This window comes from Nymphaea colorata, chromosome 2 (assembly GCF_008831285.2).
Source record: "Nymphaea colorata isolate Beijing-Zhang1983 chromosome 2, ASM883128v2, whole genome shotgun sequence".
Classification (NCBI taxonomy): domain Eukaryota; kingdom Viridiplantae; phylum Streptophyta; class Magnoliopsida; order Nymphaeales; family Nymphaeaceae; genus Nymphaea; species Nymphaea colorata.
Window position 1 is genome coordinate 15107678 of NC_045139.1, and position 15626 is coordinate 15123303.

Below are 15626 nucleotides of genomic sequence, written 5' to 3' on the forward strand. Positions count from 1 at the left end.
AACAGCTTGCTTGAGTTTTGGTCTTTATACTAAACATAGAACAATTATTTATTTCTCTTTCTTTTTTTTTTCAATTTTATTATTATAATTACTATTGAAGATGTAGAAGATGCGGGCTAATCACCAAGGTTAATGATGCTTAATGGTGTGTTGGCAACACTTGAATGACTAATCATGGACTCGGTCCCATTAAGGAGGCCTTTGATAGTTTTGGATTTGAGATCAGAGGTGATTTGAGATTACTGGGAATCTCAAATCCACTGACATTCTACTATCACATCTCTAATTTGAGGTTTTTGCTATAAATAAAGAATCTCAAATGCTCTTTTCTATATAGTGGTAAAATTCAGTGTTTGTTTCCACTGCTGGCCACATAAAAGGATCTTAGATCAGTCTCAAATCTAAGGTCTGAGGCAATCAATCAAACGCACCTTAATAGTAAGATCCAAGTGTAGACAAGAAGAAAAGGTTTGATCATTATAACTGGAATTTTGTATTGCCGGACGCATATAGGTAAGAACAATTTTCACGAATATTCTTCTTGTTTTAAAAAGTTTTCATATTTTATATATGTGTCCGAGTACCATTGGTCTGCTATCCGTCTAAGGAACATTTGAAGGAATTAGAATAGGAGATCGTTAAACCGCTATTTGGCTTTGACGATTCTGTTAATGAATGCCTTAAAATCCAAATAAAAGCCCTAAAAAGTAGCCCGGAAGATCAATTTCAAAGCCAACTCCTATTGAACGGCAAGAGACAGAGAGAAACTTCCTCTCTCTGCAAGAGATTGAACGGCAAGAGAGAAGAGAGAAACCGGTGGGCTTTCCTGGGTGATCGACTTTTCCCACGAGAAACCCATCCGGTCACGGAAAGCTCGTCCGGCAAAGCTCTCGAAGACACCATCCTCTCTCTCTCTCTCTCTCTGGATTATTGTTCAGAATCGTGAAATAGGAACATGGGTATCGATGATTTCATCATAGATCCGTGGGAGTGAACGGCTAGCGGTGAAACGTTGGAGGATTCTAGCAGGCTTCGGTTGGGACACAAGGCGTTGATGACTCATAGGGAAGAAGAGAGCAATGGGGATTTGTTCCTGTTGATGAGCACTCGAGGGGTCTTAAGTTTCCCGTGCCCACAAGCGAAATTCTCCTTCTGCCTCCCCAGAGACAGATGGGATAAGGAGTTCGCGAAACTGCAGGCTGGGTAATCGAAGATAGCGCGTTTATTCGGCCGGTTTGGAATTCGGAAATTCTTGATTTATTTTCATTTATCGCGGGGTTGTGGTTATTACTTATTAGGAAAAAGTGTATTTGGATTTTCTAGGATTTGGGTTACAAGGAAATGGGTTCTTCTCAAGGCTCCACCTTGACGGCTAATGTGGCCGAATTCACCAAACAATCGTTGGATTCATCAACTCCACGGAGTTCTTATCTTCTTGACAATTGTCCTGTTTATGTTAAGGAATTGATTGCTGGAGGCGCGGCAGGAGGATTTGCGAAGACTGCAGTTGCGCCTCTGGAAAGGATCAAGATACTTTTTCAGGTTGGTATTGCTCTCCGTTGGCCCGACTTTCGTGTATTATCAGATTTAGGTTCATTAGTTTGTATATGCATGTATTCCTACTGAACTTGATCAATTTTACCGATCTGATGGTCCTATGCATCCAACCAGATGTGTGACTACACATAAAAGATTCTCCAAGGTCAGCTATATATTTGTCAATTAATATTATGTAATTAGTAATTTGTAACATTGTGTTACTGATAGTCTTTAATTTCATATATAGACCATTTTGTATGGGAGCATAGAGATACGTACCATCGACTTATTGTAGAGCTTCTATTATGTATCTTTAGGAACCAATTATTAGCTTTCTGCCTTCAGGAGTAAGATGCGGATTCGATTATATTTATCTTTTTTTTTCCCCCCTCTCTCTTTGTGTATCTCAGATATATATTCTCGGTAGATTGACGATGGTCCTTCCTTAACCCTGTTTTTGCGATGGTTATCTACAGACAAGGAGTGAAGGATTTCATTCCCTTGGGATCTTCCAGTCTTTGAGAAAGTTGTTGAGGCACGAGGGAGTTCTTGGTTTCTACAGGTAAGATCTTGTCTTAAGAATGTCATAAACCTGACTCTCTTTACGAGTTTTGACCCGGAAAGTTAATCTATGTTTTCCTTTTATCAGGGGGAATGGCGCCAGTGTCCTTCGGATTGTTCCATATGCCGCTTTGCACTTCATGACGTATGAGCAATATAGATGCTGGATTCTTAATAATGTAGCGAGTCTTGGAACTGGACCTGTTGTAGACCTTTTGGCTGGATCAGCTGCTGGCGGGACTGCAGTTTTATGCACCTATCCATTGGATTTGGCTAGAACCAAACTTGCTTATCAGGTACACCTTTTATTGTTTTCTCTTCTCAATTTGTTGACCTTTCTTCTCAAGATTCCTCCAAGTTTGTTATATCATGCTTGTCTTTTAATGTTCTGAAATCATGTGTTTACTGCCAAATAAAATCATTGTTGTTTTTTCTGCTTATGCACCATAGTTTTGAGAAGTTAGTGACTTCTGGATATAAAGGTTTAGTGTTGCAACATCATAAAGACTGTCCTTCAATGAAGCTTGATCACATCTTGTTGCTCAGGTGGCATATAGGAGTGGTGTTGGTGGTGTTCATATGAATCCCACTTACACTGGCATTAAAGATGTCTTCCAGAAGGTCTATGCTGAGGGTGGAGTTAGATCTTTGTATCGGGGAGTTGGTATGTGCTTACTACCTTGTTTTTCATTTTGCTGGTGTCTGATGTTGAATGTTATTTACGCAGAATTTGGCCAGCCCTTTTGTATATCTTTGGCTTCTTCGTCTGAGGTTAATTAATTTCTCTGCAATATACTGTACAGAAACATCACATAATACACTTAGTTTTGTTCTTCGTTGAACTTCCATAAGTATTAAAACTTTATTAATCTGAAGGCTTGCCTAAGATGTAGGTTAAGTCAATAATTATTTTGAAAGGGTCATGTTTGGATAACTCGAGGGACAACAGACCGAGCGAGCTGCTATACAGTGGTTAGAATGTACTTGGAAGTTAGAGCCATGACCATTTGCAATTCAGCAAAAAAGGGAAAAGAAATAGATCAATTTTCTCTTGACTTCCCTAAGCTAGGAACTTTTGGCTCGTTTGAGAGTTAAATTTTGGCAGATAAAGGTTGTTAGACACGCCTAGTCACAATATTCATTACTTCTAATCTGTTAAAGGAGCTTGTAGTTTGAGAAAATGGGGATTGCAAATTTTCTATTCTTTGTGGCCTGGATAATAAAGACACCTTATCGACATATCCCCCAGGCAACCAACATGAAACATTTCCTCTTCTTGAACTTGGAAAATTACCTTTTTGTGATGCTTTGGTAACAAAAATGTTGTCTGCACTCTTCATTTTCTCTGTTCTTCCATGGTAACGATCTCTTTTCCGAAACACCTTGGTCTACTTGGGGTTATCTTGCGACACTTGGGGATATCTACTGTATCAAGAGAAATGTGCCGTAGAGATATAGCCATGACTTACGTTGGTGCATGTTCATGGTTTGTATATGTACGCCGTTATCCCGAACTGCTGCTATATTTGAAATCTCGCTCTTAATTTTTTCAGTTATTCTCCATAGACAATTTGTCCACAGGCAGCAGCTCTTGAAGTAAAAAAATGGACTCTTCAAAAGAGTTGTGGCACCCAAGTCAACAGAAACGGGGTGCGGGTGCAGTGATGGTTAATTTGCTTTTTCTTTTTTGTCAAATCATTGCCAGAATTGCTTATTAATTGTTAGTTACTGGTTTTCTTGTTTCTCGTGTTTTTTTCGAAAAAATCTCACACCTACACCCTTCACTTGTGTGACATAGCTCACAAAATAGCATCCAGTATCCCTAGCTCCATTTTTTGTTTCCCTACTTAGTATTTGTTTCTATGCATTTGTTTTTATGCAGGGCCGACATTGATAGGTATCCTCCCTTATGCTGGTCTGAAGTTTTATGTATACGAGGAACTCAAGAGACATGTACCTGACGAATATCAAAAGTCTGTGATCATGCGTTTGTCATGTGGAGCTCTTGCTGGCCTACTGGGCCAAACTTTCACATACCCATTAGATGTGGTTCGCCGACAGATGCAAGTAAGCTTCATCATGCGACAATGTTCTGGATTTTCCCTCTTTCGATCATGTTGACCCATTTTGAGATCGATCTTCAGGTTCAGAATATGCAACCGTCATCTGAACCTAGAAATCCTGGCTTTAGAAGCACAATGGAAGGGCTCACAACTATTATTCACAAGCAAGGTTGGAGACAGCTATTTGCTGGCCTGAGCATAAACTACGTCAAGGTATTGTAAACTTCAATAAGTCAATAGCTTTTCACTGTATTGAGTGTAATCAACCATTTGTGGTCAAAGTCAAGTGCTTGATTTTTTCCTCTACACTAATATGGTTCGTTGTTTGGTTTCTGCATCACCCGTACATTCAAATGTCTAATCTGATGGACTAACTCTGCAGGTGGTTCCATCAGTGGCAATTGGCTTTGCCACATATGATGTGATGAAAGTTTGGCTTGGGGTACCACCGCGGGAGAGAATTCGAACAGTGAGCACGTAATTCCAATTGGTGAAACAGGAGGACAAGTTTTCTATCTGCATCTGAAGGACCTGTATGGCCCTGTTTCTCGGGAGTTCAGGCATTTGGGATATGAGGAGGGCTTCGTATTAACTTATTTCTGACAAATTTTTGTCATCTTCACGGGCACAAAGATAGGTTGCAGCTTTCCTGTAGCTACTGCAGGAAAAGAAATTACAGGTTATACAATATCAAAAACATATCAAATTATGATATTGCTTGTTTGTCAACCGTTCATCTGTAAAACAGTTATACGACAATATGCGCTTATGTCGTGCCATCTACAGAATTGGACAGTATAGCCTCTATTATGTTATGCCTGTATCTTGCCGATTTGCCTTGGATTTGGTTTTGCAAGTATCCTTTTCTAAAAATTTATCCTTCTTGCTATCCCAAAAGTGTTGGAAACTGAATTTGAATATTTAGGATCGCTTTTCTGTCGTTATTTGATTTATGAAATGTTATGATAGTTTCTCACTTCATCAGTCACGGTATGAACACATTAACAATCAAATGGATTTCTAGAGATAGAGAATATTTTGGAGACTGGTATTTCTATGAGCTACAGTAAATGATACGCTATGACGGCTAATTCTGAAAATGTTTGCCACATTCAACAAATGGATCTATGTATTTGTTGGTGATTTAGTTTGTTTTTTTCCTTCTATCATGGAGATTATCGATCTTAAAAGCCACGATCAAACAAGAAAGGGGACTCAATAGGCAGGATATGAGCGGACAAAACTGAGACACCAAGAGCACTGCAATGCCAACTAAAGTCTTGTCAACATCATCGTTCTCACGGGCTTCGGCCCTGCGTCATAACATGAACACGCAAAGTCTCGTGCATTTTACATGACAGTTGACGCTGGAGATGAACCACCAGGTAGAAGCAGTTCTGCATATGATTCTACGGATCGAAAACATTAGCACCACATTTGCATTTCCACTCCTCAGGCTCGTAGTTTGAGTACTGCAGCACTGTTCCTGGTGCAGGTACTTGGAAGGCGTCACATGGCCTGCATTCCCCACACTTGTTCAAACACCGTGGTGGTCTAGAGCCAAGAGCACTAACACCATACACTACCACAAGCTTATTTCTTCTCCAATGTTCCTGCATCATAATCATCAACAACCCAAGCATATGTAGATAGATAGATAGATAGAGAGAGAGGGAGAGAGATGCTCACATCGCCAGACAATCTGCTTGTTTTAGTGGTATATGAACCTTTTTGGATGAAAGTGGTATCTGAACGTTGAGCTGTATGAAATATGAATATGACATTGTAAGCCTAACGATATAACGGTTGTTTCTATCAAAGGTATTATTAGTCAATGCCAAAACGAAAGTGGGGACTTCTCAGTGTAGTACTCACCATTGTCGTGGGCGAGAAACTTGAGTCTGCAAGAAACAGGAAGGCAGACCACGATTTGCAGGATGGTCATTATGACGACAAGGATGCTGATGGTAACATACCAAGCCAAAATCTTGGACTGCAGCAGCATGATGATCGTTGAGGGAGACCACCGATGCTCCGATGTTTTTCTTCCGGTGGGAGCCTGAAATATGGGGAGGATGGCAGACTTCTTTCATATACTGTAGATGTATATTCGTCTTTCAAAGTCCAATTTTTCCGTGCACCTTGGAGGGCCGTGAAGGCAAGCGACACTTTCCATGTCAACGTCTTGATTGACAACACAGTGGAAACTCCTGTCGTTGTTGGTCCGTTTTGCTCTCTCCCTCCATCCCACCTCACCCTACCTCGGGTTATCGGGTCTCTAAAATTAGAGCTGAAAAAATACGATTCTGCTGTCCTCTTATATATATAAGATATGGAGCTGCGGCTGGTTTACCTGGGCAGGAAGCGTGATTTATCACCCAGTACGGTCATACTTGCCTTTCTTAATGGTGTGAAGCAGGTCACTTCATGAATCCGCTGCCACAAGACAGTAAATATGAGGACAGCGACATTTACGACATTTACCTGCAACACAGACAGTAAACGAGGTTCAGGCATATCTTTAAACGGGGCTTAGACCTTGACCGGTCGGCGACTTGGTTTAACGTGCAACGCCAACAGTATTTCGCAGGATTTAGTCAGCATCTTATAAGCTTCACAATGAAAGGCCAACGAAGGATACTTGCATATTTTCTGCATATGCCACCAACGGGTAGCGGGTGACTTGAACTCTACCCTGACCAGATGCCACTATCACACTGAATCTCCTGAGAATCGATACTTGGTTCGAAGTTTTGGCAATGGGTAGCGTATTTTGGCTTTCAAACCGTCTCTTTCGAGTGCCACGTGCAGCTGATGCTTTTCCTATTTCACGTCTGTAATATGCATAGTTAAGTCATGAAGAAGCTCAATCAGCCAGCCCTATTGTACGTCATCTCTCACCTGCTATCACAAAGAAAGCACGCATATCTGAGCCCCTGCCTTGCACCCCTACTGTCCTTGTCCTACAGTCCCAAAGAGGAAAAGACAGACAGGCAGACAGCGCAGTACGGTATGAACGAATGATGTGTTTCTGTCATTCAAACTCCAATTGATAAACAGTCGGTTTTGTCTCTCATTAGCATCCCATGATTTAGCTCCTGCATTCTCATCTGTCATTAAAACTCCAATTGATAAACCGTTGGTTTTGTCTCCTATTAACATGCCACGATTTACTCCTGCATTCTAATCGAGTATTTGGTGCGGTGATTGGGAATGCCAGGCTGAAGAGGCGATCGGCTTAAATCATGCTGCCACATTTTAGTAGATGCCTAGATTCTTGAGACCCGCTGCCTGAGAGGTTCTGCTTTGGAGTTGTGCACATCTTTCCCATCTTTGCTTTTTCTTTCAGCGTTAAGCCTGCGTTGCGGCTTTTTCAGTTTTACCCTCTCTCTCTCCTGCTGCATACGACCAAGTCAGCCTGCCGTTCCATTGACTCGAGGTATAGGCTTATTTAGTATCATTTAACTCGGCTTGGAAGTTTTCAGTCTACCTTGTTTCCCTTTCCGATATACTCACCAACCATATCATTTCTCTCTTCTGTTTAACTTAACCAGAGGTACCTCCCAGACTTTAAACTCAAAAGTTTATTAAACATATTTCAGATTTACACGTCTTCTTGACGGAAGACCATTTGTGAAGATATTGGATATAGACCCGCTAGTAATGCTGTTTATCTGTAAACTGCAAATAGTCAACAGACTGTATATGCATTTCAGTAGTCCGTAGTTGGAATATGTGAACTCAGTAGTAAAGACGCTCTATTTAGTGCATGTACACCTGACAAGAATCTAAAATCGGGCCCTCCTATTATCGCGTTGTCATGCTTATAGATAATGGTGTAGAAAAATCACCAGAAAAGGTGGAAACCTTTGAAATAATACGGCACTCGTAGAGAACGCAGCAGAAACTGTGGCTTTCCTTGTGCCTTTTCTTTCCCTCCAATTTCCCATTTTCACATGCCAGCCACTATTCGCCTGATCTCCAATGTACTGCAATGTTGATGAACGAACAGATACAAGTCTTTTAGCAAGGTCCTTTTTATGTAAACGACCTTATGTTGTCGGACAAGACGTTACATCTTGGCATGCTCGCGTAGCAGAAAGAAATTCCGTGTTAAGCATAAATGTTTAAATGTGAAGCTGCTTGACAGGTAGTTTTCTTTTAGAATCTTTTCACCACTATCGCCATCCTTGGGAAATTTCTGTCGGCAATTGCAGGGAACCAGTGGAGGGGAGCTTGTACTAGAAAAGAGGAACAAATCTCTGTTGTCTCATGGGGTGGTTGTTAGAATTCCAGTTCTCATACTGGACCTGTAATCAGAGCTTGAAATTGTAGACTCCAAGTTGAAGAACCAAACAAGTCCACACAAACTCAAGTCTTCTTCAAGGTGAAGCATTTGACTACTAACCAGACCGCCTACCTTTGGATGTGTAATACCCACTAATTGTAAGAAGTTTGCCATACGTAGTATGTAAGGGTAGGGATTACTGAAACTGAGTGAGAAATGGAGTCGCCCCCTGTGAGTCAAGGTGCCAAAGCTCATGTAGCTTTACAAAATCTTGCTCTACACTACCGAAGCTAAATCTTCCTGTTACATGTTAGCACTAAACTTGCATAATAAGTAAAACGAAAAGAAGAATAAAAAGGAAGTAGATGTTCTCGTTGTTTTGTTGTTTCACACAAGTTCATTCACTACTGGCTTGGACTGTTATGGACGACGGAACAACCTCTCTGGGGTTTTATGACTTACTGTTTGCATTACGGAATTGAAATCAATTATTTCACAATAAATATGTTTCACTTTTAAAGTGATAACAAAGACACTGCAATTTCGGTATGTTCCACTACGGATCACAGGTAGTTTATGTTCCTTAACATGCCATGCACCTTGAGCCAAAACATTTTCCTACCAAAAGTAGCTTCAGAACATCCAGCAAACACATGTCCGATTATCGGATTAGATCCTCAAAAACATCTGATTAGTTCCCCAAGCTTGGTCTATCTGGTTAGTTCCCCAACGCCGGCCAGAAGACTCATCTCCTGTAGATTTGTCACAAACTTGGTGAACTGAGAACACTCTGGACCATCTTTCGCATCATAAACTTGAAGATGTTATTTCAAGTAATATTTATGAAATATTATTTCCACTCAGAACATAATGAAACAGTTAAGAAAGAAAGAGAACTGCTGAAATATACCAAACCATGGAGGAAAAGAGAGAGATTGAACCTCTACAAAAAGTTACAATTATGTGTGGACACTCACCCCCATCCACCAACAGGCGACAACGCACAGAACTAAATGTATAACAAGGCCACGAGGGGAAAAGAACACAGAAACATGAAGAAATTGGAGCATAAAAAAGAACAGAGACTAGCTTTCCTTCCTATGCGGCTGACAGAAGTGCTCCAACCTTCTCCCCAGAGAACCAAAACATCCTCCGCTTTGCTTTGACGGTGAGTCGTGTTTGGGTTCTTGTTTAGGTGGGTGGATAGCCTCAACGAGCGCTTCTACTTCTTCCTTTGCACGTTCGAATACGTTAGGGGCTTTCACCGCGTCCACGGGTGTATTCTCATCAATGTCACCACTGGTCCCATGAGTTTCCTTGTGATGCGTCTTCTTGCCACTGTGAATAACCGCCTCAATTTCTTCCTTCGCCCTCTCAATGATATTTGGTGCCTTTACATCTTTTCCTGCATTGATGAATAAGGATGTACGAGAAACCTCGACGACTAGCAAATTATCAAATCAGTAGAAATACTTGGAAACATTTCGATCTTCCCCACCAAAGGGATGACAATGAAAGGGTCGTCAGAACTCCTCCAGAGTTACCTTTGCACCATTCATTTCCAGAAGAATGTCATTTACACGTTTGAGGAAGAAAAATGAATGCTTTTGATGAAGTCACAGGTACTGGAAACACAAGATTTCCCAACGGGCAGAACCACTTGACACATTAATTATTTTCCTTTATTTCCAAAACCCTTTGGCCTAAAATATCTGTTTGCAGAGATTTCATCTAATAACAACCAAGAGATGAAAAACATGGAACAATAAACAGCTGCTTTTTTCAAAACAAACTAATAAAAAGTGTACCCAAAATGTAAACCCCCGAATCTGACAAATAGATACAAGATGTCTGAACAACAATCTGAAAATTTCTCAAATATTTACGACATTCATTTTCATTACTAACATTTGCTTAGTTGCTTAAAGGCAACTTCGACATCCATATCTCTAGATGCTCTTCTGCATATGCCCGTTAAAAATGAAGAAAAGGGGAAAGGTTGCTGGTTTTTATACAAGAAATCTCCATACCATCAACAAGAAAGCACATGAAATTCGAGAAACAGGATCTACAATATCAAAATCTGACCCATATGCGCGAAAGCCACAAAAAAAAAAACGAAAATCAAATCCGAAATTGTTGGCTCATGAAAAATGCCCCAATTGACACGGCCCAATAAAAAGTGATCTCGTCCAGAAATTGAATTTCTCCCTGTAAGCATGACCAAAGCTCTGGTTTCACTTTGTTTTCTAGGCATAATACTGCCCCAGACTGGCTAAATACCTATAATCACGACTCGCACGAAGACCCAAGAAATGGTACCAAAGTTCGACGTCGACACAGACGGCTATGATGATGACGATGACAGCAACAACAACGACGATGGAGAACAGAAATATAAGACACAAGGAAAAGGAAAACTAAAGAGAACCGATACATTGGCCGAATAGATCGCCAAAAAAGAACCAGATAAACCACGACAGAGCATACCTTTGATCCCAGGGTGGCCGTCCTCTGTTTGCCTCGGTTCCTCCATGACAACTGACGATCGATTTTCTGCAGGCTCTGAATGAAGATCGATCAAACAACCACGCTTCCCTATTTTAAAGTAAACCCCGCGTCGTGCCCACGCTAAGACCGGACCCAACCAGTGCGTGGCGCTTAATCGTGCTTAAGGAAACGAGTTACCATGAGCTCCTGAGTATTCACTAATAAGAACCCGACCATAACTTCACAGTATGAACACAAGGTCTCCGTCTCAGTTCAAGAAATCAGTTGCGGATGTCATTAAATAACAAAATATTTAAAACAGTTATTAAAAACACTAGCAACAATTTATAGTATAACAATACTTTTAATAATAGCTTATGTTACATTTAACCACAAAGTTCAAAATATTTAATCATACGAGAACATTTGGCTGCGACATATTTTAATCTTCCTTATAAACGCTATCCTATATCATATTTTACACGACACATTTTTAAAACATTAGAAGTAGTTAAGAAAGAAAAACCATATGAATTTTTCTCACATGCAACCATACGAAATACCTTTGCTCATCTAAACAATCTTCCTCACGTAATTTTCATTGGGCTATTTAGATTGGCTTCTTTAAATGCATTCTTTGATGGAAAAATGTGAAGCACTTTTTATTTATTCAGTATCATGATATAAACAAACCTAACAGAAGGTTAATGACACTTAATCCATATTTTTATTTATTTCTTTATTTTTATATTTGTTTTAGGATCTGACATTAAAATCTTTTGAAAAAAAAAAAAAAATCCCCTTGAGGTAGTTGGAAAAGATATGGATCTGATTCATTTCTTTGCTCAATATCTGACCCGTTCAGGGAAAGCGCGATGTCTCTCGGCGTCTGCTTCCCACTTTGGTGTCGTCTTCTTCTTCCTCCTCTGCTTCTGCGTGTGCTTCTGCTAGGGTTTAAGCGGCTTCTGGAGGATGTCATCTAAAAGCATAGCATCCCCAGCTTCAACTCTTATCCGCCGGTTCCTGAGACCCCTTCCGTCGTCTTCTTTGTCGACGCCTCCTCCTTCTCTCTCATCCCTCCGTCCCCATTCCTTCCTCCGTTCGAAGGAAGGCTCTCCCCGAGATATCTCGGGCGTCTTCGACTCGCTTTCCCTGTCATGTCTTCAGATTCATAGCGATCTCCACAAAGATTTGTGGTCCCCTGGGCGTATTTGCGAGATGGGTGCTGCTTCTCCAGCAGTCGATGCTTTTCTTAATTTTCCTGCAGTCGATGAGCTTTTTCATCCTTATGGCGTCCCGGACTTGCGGTTCTTTCTGAACGATGAAGGTCTTTTTTTCCACACGCCCTTATCTGGTTATCTACTTTATCGCATGCTTGTCCCGACGTGGCTTCGAATCTTCGTATTTGAATTTGTAGTTTCCTCTCATGCTACAAGTTCTCTAATGTGTTTCTTTGGCGTTTCTGTGATGATTTGGAATAGGATGGTTTGCTTTTTGCTAGATCGTTTCAGTTGCTGTGGTTTAGACTCATTACGTCTTCTAATATCTAATAATGCTGCTGGTTCTATTTTCCTTTTCTCTTTTAATCTGGAAACAAATAATGGTTCTACTTGGTGAAGAGGCTTCAAATGTTCATAATTTGTAGGTTGGGCCAAACCGACCGCCAGCTTGCTGTGGTTTGCTGAAGATTGGATCAGATTTAGAATGCTATAAGGACACATGATCTCTAACCAGATGCTAGTTCATGTGGTGATATATTGTTATGTTTCAGCAGTGTTAAGGAATATGGAGGGTGCTTCAGTTTGTTCAAACATAAGGCAGATGTGAATACCGCTACCTACCGTGTGTTGTCATTTGTTCCTTTTTTAAGTGATGCTTGTTAATAGCTGTGCGTCATTTTTTTGCTCTGTGCTTAGGAGTATGAACAACACTGGGTTGTGGAGAATATAGTCTTGGCGGCCTGCAGCTATAACAAGCATCCGAAGCATTTCACTAGAATGACGTGCTGGCTTGCTATGCATGAAATGCAGAGCAAAAAATATTTCACCAATAATAGGGGAAAATCAATCCTACATGCTAAAACCCTTATACGCCTTTATGACAAGGGGGAGAGAATGTATGATATGCCAACATGGCAGGGTGTTTTGTAGAGAGATATGCAGGATTAATTCATTACCACTAATGGTATCTTCTCTGCACATGCTAGACATGTTGCTGACATTGAAGAAGATAGCAAATATGAACAGCCTCAAATTATTCTATCTAGTCCTGCAGTGATGATAAGCTCTTTAGTTATCCGAGTTACTGAACAGACTGCATATAATGCAATGATTCTGGGTGGAGATAGAATTCACCATTTCACGAGGAAGAAGGGGATATCTGCTCAGATAAGTGATTGGGACTGAACGGCTAAGCAGGAAACTTTGGGGTATTACCCTGGTAATTTTCATCCTTTAGAAACTACCCTGGTATTGTGTCTGGGGAGTGCAGGCGAAAATGATATTTATTGGAATCATGGCCTCCATCAATTGTTTGTCTTTCAACTTTGGAAGATCTTACTTCTGAATAAAAATTTGTTACCAAAGTGTGCTGTCAAGTGGGTGAACCTATTGGATTTATACTACAATAGATGGCAACTGGAAGCTTTCTGCCTAGCAATGCTTAGTTGTTTGTATCAACACTGTATACGTGTATAATTTTAAATAATACAACTACTATTTTCTCCAGGAGAGGAAAAGGAAATTGAAAAGAAAAAATGTGCAGAAGCTAAGGGAAGAAAGAATGGGAAAGAAAAAGAAGAGGCGAAAAGGAAAGAGAAGAGAAATAGGGAAAACAAAAGAGGAATGCGTGCTAGATTAACTTGTAAACTCTAGCAGACCACACTACAAGAAGGGTCACCTGATATATTGTATGCACAAATAGAGCAGACAAAACATTGACTGTAAGCACGCTGCACAAAATACAGCAGCATAGATAAACCAGTAATTAAAACTCCATCTGAGGTTGCTGATGACCAAAATATTCCTGAACCAACAGTCATATGAAATGATGAAGGCACCATATGGAAACTAGTACTTGGTAGGAGGGGATCCAAATGTTCTTTGGTTCCATTGGTCGCTCTGAGGCATATTTTGCTGCTCCCAGAAAGCTCTCTTGCGAATGCTTTTGCATTGTTCTAAGTGTTTCTCACCAGGCTTCAGATTTTACTCTGTTGGAGTCATCTTTCAACTCTGTTCTGAACTTAGAGATATAAGTACCTCTGAATTAGATTTCTCTTCTCCCATATCATCTTCTTGATGAACTATTCCCTGGTAATGGTTGTATGTGCTCTTGTAGGTGACTCAGATGAAGGAATGCTACTGCTGCCAAAAAGAACATACCAGCCTAGCAACATTAAGCGCAAGAGAACTCATGGATTTTTTGCACGGTATGTTTTTTCAAAGCAATGTTGCATTCAGCTTGTGGCCTAGAGTACTCAATGACATAAATGGGTTTCGTATACAGAAAGGAGACGAAAGGAGGTCGGAGAGTCATTTCCAGACGGGTGGCAAAAGGCCGACACAGAATTACTCCTTGACAAGGCAGCAAAGGATACCGGAACTATTTATGTGCCATTGGAAATGCAGAGACCCCATATGAATGTGAACTATTTTTTTCTGTTTACAACAAATTTTCCTGTTCCAAAATCGAAGGGGTTTCTGCACTAGAAGTTTCTACTCTTACCAAGCAAGCCTCTGAGCTCCAACTAAATTTTTGCTTATTTTGTGATGATTATGATGCCAGTGGGTTGCCAAATGTTCATCGCTTTGGGCAGCCTGGTTTCCTGCTTCGATGTTCTGCGTTTCTGTCGATCATCCTCTTGTCTGGATCGACCATCTAATAACTTTTATTATGACAATAGATCTGTAGTTCATCAAACACAGGATTCTGTACTCCACTGGTAAAAATGCCTAATCCAGCGATCTATGGCTCCTGCATTCTACTTCCAAACTCTGGCAGTATACGCGATGAGAAATGACATAGCCTTTTCGTGTTTGAAGCTTTCGCCATTCTGATGCATGGTTCCAAGCATGCTCCTTTCCCTACCAAACTAAGACTATAGACAACGCACATACTAGTCTGCTAACGGACATGCTTGTTGGCCACGGTTGTAGCGCTAACTATGCCTGACGTGGGAGAAGAATAATGCAGGTGGTATCAACAGTTCTCTTTCCAGAGTTGATGAACATATATGCTGTTGTAATAAGAAATCCCTGGCTATTCCCAAGGAATCATCTGTAAATTGGTTAGCCAACACGGTGAGTGCTACAAAGGCGTCGATATGACTTCTCACAAACTGGAGGAAATTTGTTTGTTGAAGCCATTAACAATGAAGCAGTGACTTTCCCTTAGCGGGCACTTGTCGAACTTGTTTTATAACCCGAGGTGACCGCATCTTATGATTTTAGCGCCACAGGTATTGCTCTGTTGAGCAGAAGCTGTGGGTGGGTTACAGTGGGTAGGGCTGATCAGGTAGGCTTCAAGTGGCGTTAAAGATCAATTTAAATCGGCATGTCAATGAAAAAAATGATCCAGTAGGAGTCCCCGCTCGGGCGCCATCGTTTGATCATGTTATTACTAGTTAATGTTTTCTAATAAGTATTATTTGTTTTCCTATTAATTCATTCGTGTAAATTAAGTATGAT

The 15626-nt window shown here is 40.7% G+C and overlaps 4 protein-coding genes across 7 annotated transcripts; 2 read left to right on the forward strand and 2 right to left on the reverse strand.

Moving 5' to 3' along the window:
• The first annotated feature begins 705 nt into the window (after positions 1-705).
• On the forward strand, positions 706-4978 carry LOC116248512 (mitochondrial carrier protein CoAc1). Of its 3 annotated transcripts, none has more exons than XM_031621349.2 (8): positions 706-1233; positions 1324-1542; positions 2016-2101; positions 2189-2396; positions 2647-2764; positions 3983-4167; positions 4245-4376; positions 4546-4978. In XM_031621349.2, exons 2-8 carry the CDS (start codon positions 1342-1344, stop codon positions 4642-4644), a joined length of 1029 nt encoding a protein of 342 aa, XP_031477209.1. In that variant the 5' UTR covers positions 706-1233; positions 1324-1341; the 3' UTR covers positions 4645-4978. The 3 variants fall into 3 exon arrangements, with proteins under 3 accessions (XP_031477209.1, XP_031477210.1, XP_031477208.1); XM_031621350.2 differs by having other exon boundaries at positions 706-1203; XM_031621348.2 differs by having other exon boundaries at positions 706-1542.
• A 586-nt stretch (positions 4979-5564) lies between these two features.
• LOC126409837 (EPIDERMAL PATTERNING FACTOR-like protein 6) lies at positions 5565-6537 on the reverse strand. Its single transcript, XM_050076353.1, has 3 exons — positions 6039-6537; positions 5853-5923; positions 5565-5776 (listed from the first exon to the last, which is right to left on the reverse strand). Exons 1-3 carry the CDS (start codon positions 6166-6168, stop codon positions 5573-5575), a joined length of 405 nt encoding a protein of 134 aa, XP_049932310.1. The 5' UTR covers positions 6169-6537; the 3' UTR covers positions 5565-5572.
• A 2793-nt stretch (positions 6538-9330) lies between these two features.
• On the reverse strand, positions 9331-11132 carry LOC116246964 (uncharacterized). Its single transcript, XM_031618888.2, has 2 exons — positions 10942-11132; positions 9331-9856 (listed from the first exon to the last, which is right to left on the reverse strand). The coding sequence occupies exons 1-2, from the start codon at positions 10985-10987 to the stop codon at positions 9537-9539; spliced, it is 366 nt and encodes a 121-aa protein (XP_031474748.1). The 5' UTR covers positions 10988-11132; the 3' UTR covers positions 9331-9536.
• A 667-nt stretch (positions 11133-11799) lies between these two features.
• LOC116247278 (uncharacterized) lies at positions 11800-14923 on the forward strand. Of its 2 annotated transcripts, none has more exons than XM_031619345.2 (3): positions 11800-12268; positions 14278-14368; positions 14446-14923. In XM_031619345.2, exons 1-3 carry the CDS (start codon positions 11914-11916, stop codon positions 14516-14518), a joined length of 519 nt encoding a protein of 172 aa, XP_031475205.1. In that variant the 5' UTR covers positions 11800-11913; the 3' UTR covers positions 14519-14923. The 2 variants fall into 2 exon arrangements, with proteins under 2 accessions (XP_031475205.1, XP_031475206.1); XM_031619346.2 differs by having other exon boundaries at positions 14287-14368.
• Positions 14924-15626: the final 703 nt, after the last annotated feature.

Coding starts and splice junctions, on each gene's coding strand:
- LOC116248512 (XM_031621348.2), top strand. CDS start 1,342: ATGGGTTCTTCTCAAGGCTCCACCTTGACGGCTAATGTGGCCGAATTC. Junction 2,397..2,646: donor GAACCAAACTTGCTTATCAG/GTACACCTTTTA, acceptor CTTGTTGCTCAG/GTGGCATATAGGAGTGGTGT. Junction 4,377..4,545: donor TGAGCATAAACTACGTCAAG/GTATTGTAAACT, acceptor CTAACTCTGCAG/GTGGTTCCATCAGTGGCAAT.
- LOC126409837 (XM_050076353.1), bottom strand. CDS start 6,168: ATGCTGCTGCAGTCCAAGATTTTGGCTTGGTATGTTACCATCAGCATC. Junction 5,924..6,038: donor GTTTCTCGCCCACGACAATG/GTGAGTACTACA, acceptor TATTTCATACAG/CTCAACGTTCAGATACCACT. Junction 5,777..5,852: donor CAAGCAGATTGTCTGGCGAT/GTGAGCATCTCT, acceptor ATTATGATGCAG/GAACATTGGAGAAGAAATAA.
- LOC116246964 (XM_031618888.2), bottom strand. CDS start 10,987: ATGGAGGAACCGAGGCAAACAGAGGACGGCCACCCTGGGATCAAAG. Junction 9,857..10,941: donor CGGCCACCCTGGGATCAAAG/GTATGCTCTGTC, acceptor TCATCAATGCAG/GAAAAGATGTAAAGGCACCA.
- LOC116247278 (XM_031619345.2), top strand. CDS start 11,914: ATGTCATCTAAAAGCATAGCATCCCCAGCTTCAACTCTTATCCGCCGG. Junction 12,269..14,277: donor GTTCTTTCTGAACGATGAAG/GTCTTTTTTTCC, acceptor GTGCTCTTGTAG/GTGACTCAGATGAAGGAATG. Junction 14,369..14,445: donor ACTCATGGATTTTTTGCACG/GTATGTTTTTTC, acceptor TTTCGTATACAG/AAAGGAGACGAAAGGAGGTC.